Source organism: Pelobates fuscus, chromosome 7 (assembly GCF_036172605.1).
Source record: "Pelobates fuscus isolate aPelFus1 chromosome 7, aPelFus1.pri, whole genome shotgun sequence".
Taxonomy (NCBI): Eukaryota; Metazoa; Chordata; class Amphibia; order Anura; family Pelobatidae; genus Pelobates; species Pelobates fuscus.
Window position 1 is genome coordinate 87,930,287 of NC_086323.1, and position 19,471 is coordinate 87,949,757.

Genomic DNA, 19,471 nt, shown 5'->3' on the forward strand with positions numbered 1-19,471 from the left:
GAAACCCCTTCTCCTGTAAAGCTGTTTGCTCTATACCACACACAGCTGTTACAGACCCTCCTGCAAAGCTGCTTGCTCTATACCACACACAGCTACTGCAGGAGATTCTTCCCCCCTGCAAAGCTGTTTGCTAGACCACACACAACTGTTACAGGAGTTCCTCCCCCATAACGCTGCTTGCTAGACCGCACACAACTGTTGTGGGGGCGCACTCATACAAAAGACATTCATACCCAGGAAGCAGATAGTCAATATACAGGCTCTATACAAAGGAGCTCTGGGGAACTATTTACCTGTCTTTGGTGCCCTCCAGCAGCCGACGCAGATCTGGAGATAGACCAATACAGAGACAGGAGATATAGGCAAGGTGCTTAGCAGTCATTACCGTATATTCAGAGGTGATCAATCTCCGTCCTGTTAATGCAGGTCTGCCCCCGGCGCCTTCTAGGTTGGCTAGCTAAGGGTCACAGCCACGGAGCCCCACGTTGGGCGCCAATTGTTTTGGGTCAAACCAAGTGTTTGTTTATCTGTGTATCTGCTCCTGTCCAAATTATTCAAAATAAAAGCGTACACGCTCTGAAGTAAATCACACTGAGACACCAAGTTTCAGGTTAATGAAAAACTTTGGAATGTTTAATCAGGGGGTGGGGAGCCCCTTATAAAGGAAGAAATACATCATGTGCAGAAAGCAAGATAACAGAGAGAATACATTTACTTTAATACTTTAATTGGTCAAGTGCTAAGTGTCTTATCTTTATGCCTTTCCTCCAAACTGTGATGTCACCAACATCCTGGGTGCAGCTCTGGTTGAAGACGCCATCTTAATACATGACATTCTTTATATTCTTTACATGATGGGAGGGGTGCTAGCAGACATTTTGAGCAGTTAATGAATACAGGATGGGAGGGGGTGCTCTAGAAGCCATTTAGGTAAATAGACATTTTACTAACATTAATTTCTACCCATAACAGAATAATGCACACAACAACATGCTATAGGAAAGCCTAGCCCTTTACTCTATATGCCCACATACCAACAATCACTCTGCACAAGGGTGCGGGGCGTCACTCCATCACTAAGTGTTGCTTGTATCGCTCAAATACATTATGAGACAGAACTAGCCTGACAAAAAAGCTTATGTTGAATAAGAATGTACAGTTTATTAGCTAGACTTCCAAATAAAAAAAGTGCAAAGTATTTTCTAATACAATGTTTTATTGCTATGTCTTGCAACAATTTTTTCTCAGTACAACCTACCATATACATGCTTGTACATTATTCTTATGCACTACCTAAATAAAGAATAATTAAAAAAAAAAGATAAACGTAAAAGCAAGGAAGGACCACGTACCTGTAATAGGAATAATAGTAATGGACAGAGAGACTTGGTAACAGCATCCAATGGGAGACCACTAAGGGTCCAACTTGAAATACCTGTAAGAAAAGTCATGAGCAGGAGAATTACATTGAAAAGTGGGAATCCGCCAACACGTGAGCCATACATGAGCCATACGTGAGCTAAGGTATAAAATGTTGTAAACATATGCGTGAAAAACCAACATATACCGTATATACTCGAGTATAAGCCGAGTTTTTCAGCACATTTTTTGTGCTAAAAAACCGGAACTCGGCTTATACTCGAGTCAATAGTCTGTATTATGGCAATTTGCATTGCCATAATACAGACTGGGGGAGAGGGGGCTGGCAGAGATCTTACTTACCCGTCCTGCAGCTCCTGTCAGCTCTCTCCTCCTCCGCGCCGTCCGTTCAGCACCTCGGTCAGCTCCCAGTGTAAATCTCGCGAGAGCCGTGGCTCTCGCGAGATTTACACTGTGAGCTGACAGAAGAACTGACCGGACGCCGCGGAGGAGGAGAGAGCTGACAGGAGCTGCAGGACGGGTAAGTAAGATCTCTGCCAGCCCCCTCTCCCCCCCACTGAACTGCCAATGCTGGACCACCAGGGAAGGAGCCCCCCTCCCTGCCATGTATCAAGCAGGGAGGGGGGACAAAAATAAAAATAATAATTAAATAAAAAATAATAATAAGAAATAATAATGAAAAAAAAATATTAAAATAATAAAAAATAATAATAAATAAAATAATAAAATTGCCCACCCCCCCACCACTGCAACACACACACACACACACACACACTGCACACATACACACACACTGCACACACACACACACTGCACACACACACACTGCACTCATACACATACACACACACTGCACACATACACACACACTGCACACATACACACACACTGCACTCATACACACACACTACATTCATACACACACACACTGCACACATACACTGCACTCATACACACACTGCACTCACACACACACACTGCATTCATACACACACTGCACTTATACACACACACACACACACACATACACACGCTGCACTCATACACACGCTGCACTCATACACACGCTGCACTCATACACACGCTGCATTCATACACACACACTGCATTCATTATACACACACTGCATTCATTATACACACACTGTAAATAAATATTCAATTAATATATTTTTTTTAGGATCTAATTTTATTTAGAAATTTACCAGTAGCTGCTGCATTTCCCACCCTAGTCTTATACTCGAGTCAATAAGTTTTCCCAGTTTTTTGGGGTAAAATTAGGGGCCTCGGCTTATATTCGGGTCGGCTGATACTCGAGTATATACGGTACCTTGCCAAAACAATTGCGCGGTTAATACAGTCAACTAGAGTAATACTGTTGAAAAAAATAAGATAAGTATAAGCAGCTAGAGCTAAACCAGGTGGCATGAATATGCTTGACAGCATATAATGTGTGAAAGGAAAACTATTACAACATTTGAGTCACATATATTACAAATCTAATAACGATGAAACTCTCCACTGTATGCGAATTGTGGATCATCGTGGGTCAAGCATAACGACACTTGGTGGCAGGAAATTGCCAGATACACAACCAATGTTGGCCTGACAAAGTAATTTAGGATAGCCCAGAGACAGATAAGTTATGAACATAGTGAGGGCAAAGTTGATCAAACCAATGCATATATTAATAACTAAAGGGTTTATATAACTTGCGAATTGGAAGGGTGGCAATACTGGAGCAAACAAAATTAGTATAAGCAACTAGAATCAGTACCAGCAAGTATATATATGATGAACAGCTTTTACATGGAACATAAAATGTGAACAAATAAATTCAGTAGTATTGTAATCAAGCTAAAAGTGTATTGGAAGAAAAATCAACACCAACAACCCCTAAGAGAAACAAATAAACTAATGTAAAAACATAATTTAGTAGATGAGTCCTTTGGGGGGCAAATACTCTGCAAATATTTTAAAGTACATTAAATAAATCTGCCAGACGTGGCTCAAGATAGAGAATATGCAAATATATAAGCGACAAACCAACATATAAGATTTAGTAAGAAGAATTTTAGACCTTTAGAAAATATTCCCTTTTAAAGAGGCTAAGACATTTTTTAATTTTATGTGTACAGAGAATGTATATACAAGTTTATATTACTATTCCTCAACCACATGTATAGGCCCAAGTTTGGGCCTGACATAAATTTGGACAGCCAGTTGCAACACCTAACCATCTAATTACTAAATAATATAGGCATAAAGAAAGAGTGCCTAAATTCCCAGAGGGCAGACAAAGAAAACATTAAAATGTAGGGTGAATAACTGAAATGAAGATGAGTTTAAGACATTTGGAAGATATTTCCCCTTTAACCCCTTAGTGACCAGACCGTTTTTTAAATTTTCATACTGTTAAGAACCAGGGCTCTTTTTACATTTCTGCGGTGTTTGTGTTTAGCTGTAATTTTCCTCTTACTCATTTACTGTACCCACACATATTATATACCATTTTTCTCGCCATTAAATTGTCTTTCTAAAGATATAATTATTTTCTTCATATCATTTAATTGACTATAAAAAAATATAAAATATGATGAAAAAATGTAAAAATAAAACTTTTTTGAACTGTGACCACCAACATCTGTTACGCATCTACAACCGCCAAAAAACAACCATGCTAAATAGTTTCTAAATTCTGTCCTGACTTTAGCAATACCCAATGTTAACATGTTCTTATTTTTTTTTGGAAAGTTATAGAACTATAAGTACAAGTAGCACTTTGCTATTTACTTACCATGTTTTTTCAAAATTAACGCTTACATTGTAACATTGATATCTGTCAGGAATCCCTGAATAACCCTTCACATGTATATATTTTTTAAAAGAAGACAACCTAAGGTATCAAACTGGGGGTATTTTGACTCTTTTTATGCTCTTTTCATGCAATCATTTTACCACCAATCTATGCCAAATTTAAAAAAAATAATAATTTTATTTGACACACATAGCAATTTAAGAATATATGTACTGATAACTTTATGGGTTACTGCCAAATAACACCCCAATATGTGTTCAGCAACATCTCCTGAGTACAGTGATACCATCATGTATAGGTGTTTCGGGCTCTCTGGGGGCTTAAAGACCTTATTTGGGGGGTGCACATTGTTTTTCAACTTGGAATTTTCACAGCTGGTCATCATGCACCCATGTCTTATTTGGGACATTTTTGAACCTGGCCAATGTAATTTACCCCCATCAAACCATATACTTTTCAAATAGTGGCATTTTAACACTGCTGGGAACTTCCTCTTCCTTTTTATAAAAAATGGATGGCAATGGAAGACAATTTTTTTACTTGATTCCCAGGAGGGGAACCCATCGCCATGTCCCTCAAAGAGCCAGAAGTTCCCAGGAAGGAGGGCAAGAGAATATATATTTTTTTTAATCTTATAGCTGGATGTAGAAGAGATCTTTTAATTCTAATTATGTGTGAAGTTGTGATAAAGGGACAGAAGGGGCAGAATGGGATGAGGAGCCTCTTATTCTGTTCTATGACATCTGAACTTATTCGAGAACAGCCTGTCAGGGATTTGTAGGACATACTATGCAGTCTCATATTGCAATTCCACTCATCGGATATGAGGAATGGAGATGCTGAAGAAGCTTACAGAAGCCATACTATGTCAGCTATCCATTTGTTCAAAGCCCCATTCACGGTTTTGTGGGTTGCGTAGAACATTTTACCAACCTATGAACATGAATGTGCTATGCTGTACCTAGATGATAAATTGTTTGCAACTTGAATGGATATTGACATCAAAGGAAGAAAAAAAAATACTTCTCTAACACCAGAATGAGAGAGGTGAGTATTATAGCTGCAGCATATTTTCATTCTTCCTGTAAGACTCCATAAGACTTCTTCCATCAAAGTGCAATTAAAATCTGAAAATATGTTGTGCTTGGAGTATCCATGTAAATTTGACAAGAAATATGTGAGATGGAGTTCTTAAATTTTTAGACTGTAATGAATATGGCAGACAAAGGTTATACAAATATACCTTTCCCTCATTATGATGTAGGTTGAGCAGTTTACTAGTTCGGCAATAACAAGGTTAATAATTACATTTTATGCATGCCTTTGGCCAGGGGCCATTATTTCAGATAGCATGAATAGATTGCCATAGATATAAACTAGCTAGAGGTTGCACATTAAAATGATACTGCGTAATAAAAGTAAAAATAAACTTGCTTTTAAAGCCAAATACATTAAAAATAAAAAATCTAAATCTGAAATGACTGGCTCCAGTGAGTTTAAAATAATATTGTATTTGCATTAAGTAACATTTATTTAAAATAAATAAATAACAAAAATTATATATATATATATATTATATATATATATATATACACACATACACACTTCAGATTATGGACAGCGCAGAATTGGTTTTACATATTCTAATAGGATGTATGTGTATATAAAGACCCTATAAATACACGAGACACCATTGTGTGATATAATAATGCAGCATATACAATTACCAATCCTACAACCCCCACAGTATTAACACAGTATACAACTTTCTATAAATCTTAGAACAAATATGAAAACCAAGGAAAAGCAAACTCACAAAACTGCTTGCACAGCTTCCTAAGTACTAAGAACCCATAAATCTGTATGGTTCCACGGACTCCTTCTTTCGACAGACAAGGTGGTCGCTGGGGAGGTTTCTCGTCCTTTGCCTGTCAGGACTTCTTCAGGACCCTTTTCAGTTCATACAACTTAGTTTTTATTGGAGTTCTGTTTTTGGGTGAAGGCCTCAGAGTGAAAGCATTAACCAGTAATACACACCTGATAACCTTTGTTTTAGTTTGAGTTTTACATATTCTGAGAGCATCCAAGATGGCTTTAGCTATGATTTAGAAATCAACTAACCCCCCCAACTATGCAAATAGTATTTAAAGGCCCTAATTAAATCAGTATGAAGACATGGCTCGCATATATACAGGCACCTATTCCAAATTAAAAAAAAAACTAAACTGTCAACATTGAAAAGCAGAACCATTTCATCAAGGAGTCCAGCTGACACCTAGTCCCTAGATCTGACAAATTTTCTCTCCTCTCTGATTTTCTTCTTTGTTCTTCTTGCTCTTTGCACTTTCCATTTTTGTAACTATCTTGCTCTCTCTCTCTCTCCTTCTTTTCTTCCTTTTATGTTCTCATAATGCAATTATACAAGTTGCAGTAATTGTTATGTTACACTTATTCTGTGCTGTGGGCAAGCCTTATAAGAAACTAGGTACCATGTATGAACTGGTATTCTGTTACAACAGTTCTTATTTGCTGCATCTGTGCTGTATGTTTTATATTCTATTATCATTTTGCTATGTGGCAATCTTACAAAAAAAAGTATTCATGGCAAAAAAATGTGTATGACCGCCCATTGGCAAATGTCTACCAATAAAACCTCAGGCTATAAACCATTTCTATTGCAATGACAGAAGAGTATATAAATGCCTAAACAAACAACCTAACATACCAGTGGAAGGAGAAGAGAAAGTTGCACAATGGAACTCTGGTATTTGTGTGTTTTAGGATTAGCATTTCAGGTATTCTCAGCGACTGAGAGTTCTATGGTCAAGCTTGTGGATGGTGGTTATGAAGATATTGTTATTGCAATTGATCCTAGATTAGAAGAAGATGTAAAACTCATAGAAAAAATTCAGGTAAGAACAACAATTTGGAAAGAAGATCATATGCAGAATAAAGAAATTAATAGAAAAAAGAATATATAATAATCGGTGCATAATGTATAAAAAAAAATATTTGACAAGTGTTTTGTTAGTCAAATGCAAATATTCGATTAATTTTATTTTGTGTTGTTTTTGTTTGTGTTACTTTATATTAGGAAATGGTGAAAGAAGCATCAAGTTATTTATTCTATGCTACAAAAAAAAGACTTTATATTAAAAGTGCAAAAATCTTACTTCCAATAACTTGGTCATGGAAGAACTACACCAAGCGTCGAACAGAGTCATATGATAAGGTGAGAAGGGGGGCAGACAGCTGTAGAATAGAAGCACTAAATATAGCAGTCTTCAAAATATTATATGTGAACACTGAATATGTTTTTCTCCATTGAGCAGTCTTTCCATTTTTACTACACCTAATTAAAGGACCATAATACTTAAATTTAATTAAAAAAATAATAATAAAAAAAATAGCATATTTGGAAACATTAACAATAATTTATAAATATTCGAGAATTTGTTTTTTTTCAATATGTATTCCTCTAAGATATCTGCATTTTATTTCAGGTAAAATACTTCCATGCACAATTCTAGTATTAAAAACATAGATAGTATAAAGCAAGTTGTCATGAAACTGATTTAAACAGAAAACTAGGAATTGCACAACCAGATTTACAGGATCTTCAAGGTTACATCCAGTGCAGACCTTTGGTCATGGGTCCCATGCACTGACCATTTTTATTTTTGTGGTGAAAATGATTGTCCTTTAAAGTGTGCCATTAAACAAGACCCTCCTTTAAACAGACAGTTTTGATCAAACATAGAAACATAGAATGTGACGGCAGATAAGAACCATTTGGCCCATCTAGTCTGCCCAATTTTTTAAATACTTGCATTAGTCCCTGGCCTTATCTTATAGTTAGGATAGCTTTATGCATATCCCACGCAAGCTTAAACTCCTTTACTGTGTTAACCTCTACCTCTTGAGCTGGAAGGCTATTCCATGCATCCACTACCCTCTCAGAAAAGTTATACCTGATATTATTTTTAAACCTTTGCCCCTCTAATTTAAGGCCATGTCCTCTTGTTTTGGTAGTATTTCTTCTTTTAAATATAGTCCCCTCCTTTACTGTGTTGATTCCTTTATGTATTTAAATGTTTCTATCATATCCCCCCTGTCTCGTCTTTCCTCCAAGCTATACATGTTAAGTTCCTTTAACCTTTCCTTGTAAGTTTTATCCTGCAATCCATTAACCAGTTTAGTAGCCCTTCTCTGTACTCTCTCTAAAGTACCAATATCCTTATGGAGATACGGTCTCCAGTACTGCATACAATACTCCCAAGTGAGGTCTCACCAGTGTTCTGTACAATGGCATGAGCACTTCCCTCTTTCTACTGCTAATACCTCTCCCTATACAAGCAAACATGCTGCTAGCATTTCCTGCTGCTCTATTACATTGTCTGTCTACCTTTTAAGTCATCAGAAATAATCACCTCTAAATCCCTTTCCTCAGATGTTGAGGTTAGGACTCTATCAAATATTCTGTACTCTGCCCTTGGGTTTTTACGTTCAAGATGCATTATCTTGCACTTATCCACATTAAATGTCAGTTGCCACAACTCTGACCATTTTTCTAGTTTACCTAAATCATTTGCCATTTGGCTTATCCCTGGAACATCAACCCTGTTACATATCTTAGTATAATCAGCAAAAAACATACCTTACCATCAAGACCTTCTGCAATATCACTAATACAATTATTAAAGAGAATGGGTCCAAGTACAGATCCCTGAGGTACCCCACTGGTGACAAACCCATGCTTCGAATATACTCCATTGACTACAACCCTCTGTTGCCTGTCACTCAGCCACTGCCTTACCCATTCAACAATATTGAAATCCAAACTTAAAGATTGGAGTTTATTGATAAGCCTTCTATGTGCAACAGTGTCAAAGCCTTACTGAAATCTAGGTAAGCAATGTCTACTGCACCACCCTGATCTATTATTTTAGTTACCCAATCAAAAAAATCAATAAGATTAGTTTGGCATGACCTCCCTGAAGTAAACCCATGTTGTCTCTGATCTTGAAATCCATGTGTTTTTAGATGTTAAACAATACTATCTTTTAACATGGTTTCCATTACTTTCCCCACTACTGAAGTAAGGCTTACTGGCCTATAGTTGCCCGACTCCTCCCTACTACCTTTCTTGTGAATGGGCACAACATTCGCTAACCTCCAATCTTCTGGGACTACTCCTGTTAACAATGATTGGTTAAATAAATCTGTTAATGGTTTTGCTAGTACGACTAAGCTCTTTTAATAACTTTGGGTGTATTCCATCAGGTCCCATTGACTTATTTGTCTTTACTTTTGACAGTTAAAATAGAACCTCTTCCTCTGTACACTCATATGTAACAAATGACTAACTTGTCCTTTTTCCTTACTGAGGCCCCTTTCCTTCATTTTCATCTGTAAATACTGAACACAAATATTCATTGAGGCAGTCAGCTAGACTTTTATACCGTCCTTCTTTTGTTTTTAATCTAACTAATCTGTGTTTTACTTTCCTTTTCTCATTTCTGTATCTAAAAAATGTTTTGTCCCCTTTTTTTACTGACTGTGCTATTTTCTCTTCTGTGTGTGATTTGGAAGCTCTTATAACATGCTTAGCCCCTTCTGCCTAATCTTATAGATCATTCTGTCTTCCTCACTCTGGTTTTTTTATAATTACTAAATGCTGAATTTTTGATTTTTACTATTTTGGCCACATCTGTTGAGTACCACAGTGGTTTCATGAATTTTTTGCTTTTACTGACAAGCCTAATGCAATTTTCCGTTGCCTTCAGCAGTGCAACTTTTAAATAATCCCATTTCTCTTAAGTTGATAAGTTGATCTTATATAAAGAACATATTTAGAAAGTCTTACATGTATGTACAAATTATGGAACTGTTTAACTGGGTGAGATTTGTTGTATAAAATAAAAATGTTTTCTAAACAGGTTCTATGTCACAATATATTAATAACATGTACAACAAACACTGGTGCAGGTATAGAAAATTATATTTAAAAAGTATAGGTGTTGAACATAACTTTTTTTAAGTGTGAATATGCCAGCCATTGCTATTTTAATTTTATTGGCTTCTGAACTTAATCAGTAGCATCAGCAGCTAAAATAATTGCCCCCCATGACTGTAACACCCACTATTTGTGGGCAGCACTGGTACATGTATATCTCTCACACTTACACTAACATTAACCTTTTGTCAGGATCGGGACAGGGATCCAACACGCAGAGTACAAACAGTAGCCAGATACGTATACCGGACCTTAGAATGGCCGGACTAACGTAAGTAGCACAGTATAGAATGGTCAAAGACAAGCCGAGGTCGAGGGTAACAGAAGACAGGTAAGCGAGAGACAAGCCGAATCAAGGGTAACAGAGATAAGCAGAGTAAGGTAAACAAGCCGGGTCAAAACCAAAAGGGATAATAGAATACACAAGCACTGAGTGACTAGAACAAGCTAGAACCACGACAGGGCAATGAGCTAATGAAAGAAGCTCTGTTAAATACCCTGTTCAGAGCAGTAACCACGCCTCCGAGGCGTCTTGATTGGTCCTGCAGCAATTGACTGACAGGTCGTTCCGGGGGAGTGTCCTGATGACTACTTCCTGCCTAGATGCTGTAAAAGGCAGTCACTCCCTCGCGGCCGGCCTAGCATGACCGGATATACCGCGGGGAAGGGAGCCATCAGACCGTCTGGATGGAGGAACAGCTAAGTCTCAACCTCTTTCGGAGGCAGAGACCACAGGTACCCTGACAGTACCCCCCCTCTCAGATACGCCCACCGGGCGGAATGAACCGGGACGAGATGGGAAGCGAGAGTGATACGCCCTGCGGAGACGGGGAGCATGAACATCCTCCTGAGGTACCCAACTCCTCTCCTCAGGACCATATCCCTTCCAATCAACCAGATATTGTACTCTCCCCCGGGAGATTCGAGAATCAATAATAGAGTTAACCTCATACTCCTCCTGACCCTCCACCTGAACGGAGCGAGGAGGGGCTATTGTGGAGGAAAATCTGTTACATATGAGTGGTTTCAGCAATGAAACGTGAAACGAGTTCGGGATGCGTAAGGTATTAGGAAGAGCTAAACGATACGCAACTGGATTGATACGGGTCAGCACCCTGTAGGGTCCAATATAACGAGGAGCGAACTTCATGGATGGCACTTTTAAACGGATGTTCCTCGTGCTCAGCCATACCCTATCACCTGGAACAAAGACCGGAGCCGCCCTTCTACGTTTATCAGCGTGTTTCTTAACCAACATAGAGTTGTGCACAAGGATTTGTCGAGTTTGATCCCACAACTTCCTCAAATTGGCAACATGAACATCAACCGACGGCACCCCCTGGGAAGGAGAATCCGAAGGAAGAATAGACGGATGAAAACCATAATTCATGAAGAAGGGGCTTGAATGAGTAGAATTGCAAACGAGATTGTTGTGTGCAAACTCCGCCCAAGGAATCAAACCGACCCAATCGTCCTGGTGTTCTGAAACGAAACAACGTAGATATTGTTCAACTTTTTGGTTAGTGCGTTCAGCAGCTCCATTAGACTGAGGATGATAGGCAGAGGAGAAATTAAATTTGATGCCTAGTTGGGAGCAGAATGATCTCCAAAAACGGGAAACAAATTGGGAGCCTCTGTCAGAGACAATTTGGGAAGGTATCCCATGCAACCGGAAAATCTCCCTGGCGAATATCTCCGCTAATTCGGGCGAAGATGGGAGTTTAGGTAAGGGAATGAAGTGAGCCATTTTAGTAAATCTGTCTACCACAGTGAGGATGACAGTCTGCTTTTTAGAGATAGGCAAATCAACAATGAAGTCCATTGCCAGACAGGACCAAGGCTTTTCAGGAACCTCTAAAGGGTGCAGAAATCCGCATGGAAGCGAATGGGGTAGCTTGGTCTTGGTACAAACTTCACATGCCCCGATGAATTCTTTAATATCCTTGCGTAAGTCAGGCCACCAAAAATCTTTAGAGACCAGCGCATAAGTCTTGCGGATACCAGGATGCCCAGCCACCTTGCTGTTATGGAGACAGCGTAGCACCTCCAGTTGGAGAGCGGCAGGAACGAAGTGTCGATCCCCAGGAGTCTGTTTGGGTGCCAAATGCTGAAACTTCATGATCTCAGAAAGCAATGGAGAGTGAATCCTGAGATTCGTGTTCGCGATGATATTCCCCTTAGGAACTATGGATGACAGAAGTGGTTCAGTTATAGTGTATGGTTCATTTTGACGAGACAAAGCATCGGCTTTAGAGTTCTTAGAACCAGGTCTATACGTAAGTACATAATTAAAGTGAGTGAGGAACAACGCCCAGCGAGCCTGCCTGGCGGACAAGCGCTTAGCCTCCCCAATATAAGACAAGTTCTTATGATCCGTTAGGATAGTAACAGGGTGTAGTGTCCCTTCCAGTAAATGTCTCACTCCTTTAAAGCCTTAATGACCGCTAACAGTTCCCTCTCCCCGATGTCATATCTGCTCTCAGGCCCAGAAATTTTTTTAGAGAAGAAACCACAAGGGTGTAACGGTTTATCCACCCCTAACCTTTGAGACAGAACAGCCCCAACTCCTGTCTCAGAAGCATCGACCTCGAGCAGGAAAGGCAGAGTCGTATCAGGATGAACTAGAATGGGAGCTGAGGCAAAAAGTTCCTTGAGAGTCTTAAAAGCACAAAGAGCTTCCTCAGACCAGAACTTAGTATCAGCCCCTTGTTTCGTCATATTGGTAATAGGCGCAATGATAGAGGAGTAACCCTTAATGAAGCGCCTATAGTAGTTGGAAAAACCAATAAACCTTTGGATAGCCTTGAGTCCTTTGGGCAAAGGCCAGTCTAAAATAGATTGGAGTTTACCAGGATCCATTTTAAAACCTTCCCCAGAAATCACGTACCCAAGAAAGTCTACCTGAGACTGATCAAAACTGCACTTCTCCAATTTGCAGTATAGACCATGTTGCAGAAGTTTGTGTAACACCTTTCTGACCTGTCTATGGTGAGTCTCAATCTCCTTAGAGTGTATTAGTATGTCGTCCAGGTAAACAATAACACAATCATGCTGAAACTCCCTAAGTACCTCATTAATCAACTCTTGAAATACTGCAGGAGCATTGCATAGTCCAAATGGCATAACAGTGTACTCGTAATGGCCATACCGGGTATTGAATGCCGTCATCCACTCGTGACCTTGCTGGATTCTCACCAAATTGTAAGCCCCTCTGAGATCTAACTTGGTGAAGATTTTGGAGCCCTTAAGACGATCAAATAACTCGGTAATAAGTGGGATGGGATAGGCATTTCTGACAGTTATTTTATTTAAGCCTCGGTAATCGATACAAGGTCTCAGCGTGCCATCTTTCTTTTTAATGAAAAAGAACCCCGCCCCGGCCGGAGAAGAAGACCTCCTGATGAATCCCTTTTCTAAATTCTCCTGAATATACTCCTCTAGAACCGAGTTCTCCTGAACAGACAAAGGATATACATGGCCCCTGGGAGGCATAGTCCCGGGTAGAAGCTTAATTTTACAGTCAAATGACCTGTGTGGCGGCAAAGAATCGGCATTCTTCTTGTCAAACACTGCCCTTAAGTCTAGGTAAAGGTCTGGTATTTGTCTTTCTGTGGACTGAGTAGGATTATCCTGTATGTTAATATTAGCTAATGGAGAAACCTTGCACAAACACCGATCCTGGCAGCGCTGGCCCCATGAGAGTATCTCCCCTAACTCCCAATCAATAATAGGGTTATGTTCCTTCAACCATGGGTACCCCAGAACTATGGGAACGGAAGGAGACGAAATGAGCAGAAGAGATAAATTCTCCATGTGTAGGATGCCAACATTTAACTCAATGGGTATGGTTTCACGAAAGATAACAGGGTCTAGTAGTGGTCTACCATCTATGGCCTCAACGGCCAAGGGTGTCTCCCTTAGCTGGGATGGGAAATTGTTTTTACTGGCAAAGGCTTGGTCGATAAAATTCTCAGCAGCACCGGAATCTATCAAAGCCATAGCCCTTACTACTTCCCTCCCGCAAGTTAAGGGAACTGGTAGCAGAAGCCTGTGATCTTTATACTTAGGATTAGAGGACAAAATAGAAACACCCAAGGCCAGTCCTCTAGAGAGACTTAGGTGCGAGCGTTTCCCGGGCGGTTAGAACAGTTTGAGAGTAAATGACCCTTAGCTCCACAATACATACACAAACCCTCTCTTCTCCTGTACTGTCTTTCCTCCTCAGAGAGGCGGGTATACCCTATCTGCATAGGTTCAGGAAGCAAAGATACCGTGGAGTCAGGACTTGGAAAAGCGGGGGCTAACCTAATAGAAGGTCTCCGGTACTTCTCTCGAGTGTTCTGTCTCTCTCTTAAACGTTCATCTATACGAGAGATGAACGAAATTAAATCCTCTAAATTCTCAGGGAGTTCTCTGGTAGCAACCTCATCAAGGATTACTTCAGATAAGCCATTCAAAAATACATCCATATACGCCTGCTCATTCCACTTGACCTCTGACGCCAGAGACCTGAACTCTAGTGCATAATCCACCAGTGTTCGGTTCTCCTGTCTCAGACGCAACAGTAGTCTGGCTGCATTAACCTTTCTACCTGGAGGGTCAAATGTTCTTCTAAAAGCAGCTACAAAGGCGTTATAGTTATAAACTAATGGGTTATCGTTCTCCCATAATGGGTTGGCCCATCTCAGAGCTTTCTCAATAAGTAGGGTGATAATAAATCCTACCTTTGCCCTCTCTGTAGGATAAGAGCGAGGCTGCAATTCAAAATGGATACTAATTTGGTTTAAGAAACCACGACACTTCTCAGGAGCCCCACCATAGCGTACTGGGGGGGTAATGTGAGAAGAAGCACCCACTGTGGCTACCTCTAGACTTGAACCGGCAGGAGAAACAGGGGTATTACGTATCTCCTCTGGTGGGTTATTGGCACGAGATAATAGAGCCTGTAGCGCAAGCGCCATCTGATCCATTCTGTGATCCATGGCTTCAAACCTAGGATCAGGAGAGGCAAGCTGACTGTTTGTACTCGCAGGATCCATTGGCCCTGTCGTAATGTCAGGATCGGGACAGGGATCCAACACGCAGAGTACAAACAGTAGCCAGATACGTATACCGGACCTTAGAATGGCCGGACTAACGTAAGTAGCACAGTATAGAATGGTCAAAGACAAGCCGAGGTCGAGGGTAACAGAAGACAGGTAAGCGAGAGACAAGCCGAATCAAGGGTAACAGAGATAAGCAGAGTAAGGTAAACAAGCCGGGTCAAAACCAAAAGGGATAATAGAATACACAAGCACTGAGTGACTAGAACAAGCTAGAACCACGACAGGGCAATGAGCTAATGAAAGAAGCTCTGTTAAATACCCTGTTCAGAGCAGTAACCACGCCTCCGAGGCGTCTTGATTGGTCCTGCAGCAATTGACTGACAGGTCGTTCCGGGGGAGTGTCCTGATGACTACTTCCTGCCTAGATGCTGTAAAAGGCAGTCACTCCCTCGCGGCCAGCCTAGCATGACCGGATATACCGCGGGGAAGGGAGCCATCAGACCGTCTGGATGGAGGAACAGCTAAGTCTCTACCTCTTTCGGAGGCAGAGACCACAGGTACCCTGACACCTTTACTCTCTACACTACTCTAACACACAATCTCCAACCCTAACCTCAACACTAACAGTAGTCCCTAATGGAGCACATTATCCCTTTCTTAAAAAAATCTAATATAAAAAAAATACAAAATGGCAAAATGTGTAAATTTAAGTTAAAATAATGTCATCTCTGAGTTCTGAGACATTTTGTCCCATAATACACAGTTATGTGTCCTTTTTATATACTCCACTGTTCTTTTTCTCATTTCCTATTTTTTTTTTTGTCCTTCTAAACTTTGTTTCTTTATCTGGTTACCCTTCTTTGTTGTTTTATTTATTTTAATCTTTTTTTTTTAAAAAAATCTAATAATTATTTATTATACATTGTGACATGTATTCATAATGTTAACATATATCTTCCAGGTAACTATTATGATTTTGTCTTGAATTAATTAAACTGAATGAATATGTATACAGTTACACTATGGTACAAGCTCATTATCAATTAAACTATTGCCTGAAGTGCTGAATTGATCCACATTGACATAACTGACTTCTTTAGGCGGACGTTATCATTGCCAACCCTTACCTGAAATATGGAGATGACCCATACACTCTACAGTATGGAGACTGTGGAGAACCAGGAAGATATATTCATTTAACACCTACATTTTTACTAAATGATAATCTTCTATCAATATATGGACCTCGAGGTAAATTGCAAATTATACTGAGAATTTATATTCTGACAACTAATCCCAAAGCTCATCACAAACATTCAGTGGAGTATATAATAGCAATTAATTTTCAGACATAATACATGTTGACAGAAACAAGAATTGTAAGACAATCCTGCTCAAATGAACTTGTAAGGAATGAACTATAAATATTATGTGGGTTGTTATAGTAATCTCTACACCACTGTTTTTTTATTTTTTATTTTTATATGTAACATTTATTTGAAACACGTGATGGAAAAATAGGATATAAAATTAGGACAGCACATTCAATTTATATTTAAATCATATGTATATAAATATAATGAATTTAATTGCAGAATTTTAGAGATTTCCGTGCTATTAAAGATGATATTGAGCTTGATATGATATATAGATTGAGATGATATCCTACCTTGTTGTACTTCAAATGAATTTTCAAATGTTGGTGTAAGAGGAGAAATAGCAATTTTATAAATTGATAGCAGATACAAAATAAAAATAAAAATGGCCTTCTACCTAAATTATATAAAATTGTGTGATAATTTGGGGAATGTAGATTCTCAAAACGCCATAAGAAGTTACGTATTAAAACTATAACTAATGTCCACTTACAGTAACCAGGTTATACCAGGCATGGGAGATGTCCAATATAGTTAGTAACAAGGACACTTATTTTCAGTTGTGTATGGATAGCAGTGAGTAAAAGGAAAACCAAGGTAATGATTGTGTAAATCTCCCTCCACCTTCATGAATTCTAATCGCCTGTCATGACAAATATCCTCGATATAGCCAGTACCTTGGCTTTCTAACAAAAAAAAAATGTGTCATTGGGGGATCTTATTTTGCAAATGGAAAAAAAAAGATTCCCTTACATTGGCTAATTAGCCCTCAAAATTAGCTTGCCAAAAAAAAAACAGAAAACAAAAACAAAAAGAAGGGACCTAATATTCATCCTCTAAAATTCAAACGATTGAAAAATACCTTAATTAGGGCCATAAGGTACAGGGTGTTCTTAGCTGTTAACACTTGTAAACAAGTGCTAAATAAACAGTTTAGTGATTGATCTATGTTAAGGCAGCTAAAGTACTCTAAATAAACTACCTAGACGAAAAGTAGGGGATACTGTGTAAAAGTACTGAGCATACGTTTAATAGTTTCTACCAGACCCTCCAAAAGTCTCCCCTAAAATCTAGCCTAGTATGACAACAAAATCAACATAATTGTAGCCGTAAGTCAAACTACCATCAAATGAACCAACAGCTGTCCCATCCATGAAAAAGGCTACCTGTTTCTAGCAGTGGGAAAGAGTAGTAAAAACTAGCTCCAGAAAACGATATGCACAAAACATGCCTCGCTCTATATCTCAGGACTTCAAATCAGTGAACAAAACTTGTGTCTACTAATGCCTAAGAATCAGAGCTATTGCTCATCATAAATAACTCAGCACCATCTCTATAAGAGGCAAAAGAGAGGCCTACACCTACATGGTGAATTACATGAAAACCACAACATGTTCAAGTGACAACAGAAAGCCGTGAATAAAAGGACCCAACATGCATTTTTGTGTACAACATTGCACTTTTGTCAAAAGCCTTAACTAATAGAACATAACTACTAGAATGTTATAATTTTGCAAGTCCTATGTTAAGTCCCCACCCACAACAGATGTGTGAGTACTTATAGGGATTTTATAGAGCCAGGACAAAGCTGTTTTCCTGGCACTATAGGTCCCTACGTCTAGAAGACGCAAGATGTATCTAAAAATAAGCAGCAGATAACTATTACAGCTACTTCCTCTATGAACTCAATGACTAAGACAACCTTCTTTGGTTCCATTCTGCTAATTGCACTGTGTTTCCCCTTCTTTCAAATTGCAACTTACTTTAATACTGCTCTCTTTGCAGGGAGAGTGCTTGTTCATGAATGGGCTCACCTTCGATGGGGAGTCTTCGATGAATACAACTATGACAAACCGTATTATATCTCAGGAGAGCAAAAAGTTGAAGCAACAAGGTACCATTTTTACAAATGTATTTTATTTTTCATATTTTATCATTATTATTATTATTTTTTTAGCAAGACAATTCATTTAGCAAGACAATTCACAGGAAAAAAACAGCCCTTATAACTTGGTTTTCAACATGTGGATTTAAAGCTATCATAAAGATATTTAAAAAAAAAACAAAAAAAAAAAACACTGTTTAAGCAAAGACAAAAAATAAATGGAATTATGAAAAACAGCCTTTATCTGATAACATTTCTTAACACCATTGCTTAACTTCTTCCATTTTACCAGTTATGGTCTTGATTTAATAAGCTTTCCAAATAACTCAATACTGCAAGAAAAGAGTTTCCCAATCATTTATCTACATAAATTGCTATTTAAATCTATGGGAATTTTTGTAGATAAGTTATTTAGAAAGTTTTTCTAGCAGTGTTGAATCATATGCAAAGCTTATAAAATCAAGGCCTATGTGTGGTACGTTTGATTAGCATGTGGTTTTTGGAGCAGTAGGAGGAATTAAATTGTAGTCTGGTATGATTTCATAAAAATTAGTTGTTGTTTTTTTAAATTTTCACTTTTTTTGCCGTGCATAGTTAAATAAATGCTAACTTGTAATGCCACAACAGCGATAGAAACCATAATAGGGTACAAAATGAAACAATTGCATGGCATCATGATAATGCAGCACAATTTTACAATATGATATCATAATAACAGGCTAGACTTACATGTCTAAACATGAGGCTTAATCGGAGCTTCACTATGCTTAAATTAGTCGAGACATGGAGATTGCTAGGTAAATAAAAATAACTAGATAACATGGAAAAAATAGAAAGAAATGGGATCCATGTGAAAATGGGTATAAAAGGGAATAAACACCACCTCCACACTCATCCAATGCACCAGAAGGGCACTCCAGCAATGCCCACAGGCTTAACCCTAGATACTAGC

At 38.8% G+C, this 19,471-nt stretch overlaps 1 protein-coding gene across 1 annotated transcript in view; it reads left to right on the plus strand.

Moving 5' to 3' along the window:
* Nucleotides 1-6,941: 6,941 nt before the first annotated feature.
* LOC134569172 (calcium-activated chloride channel regulator 1-like) overlaps nt 6,942-19,471 on the plus strand; it is a 58,387-nt gene continuing 45,857 nt past the window's right edge. The window contains exons 1-4 of the mRNA XM_063428084.1: nt 6,942-7,109; nt 7,292-7,429; nt 16,359-16,509; nt 18,420-18,528. Of these exons, the coding sequence (XP_063284154.1) occupies nt 6,951-7,109; nt 7,292-7,429; nt 16,359-16,509; nt 18,420-18,528 (557 nt within the window). The 5' untranslated portion in view covers nt 6,942-6,950. The remainder of the gene's footprint in view (nt 7,110-7,291; nt 7,430-16,358; nt 16,510-18,419; nt 18,529-19,471) is intronic.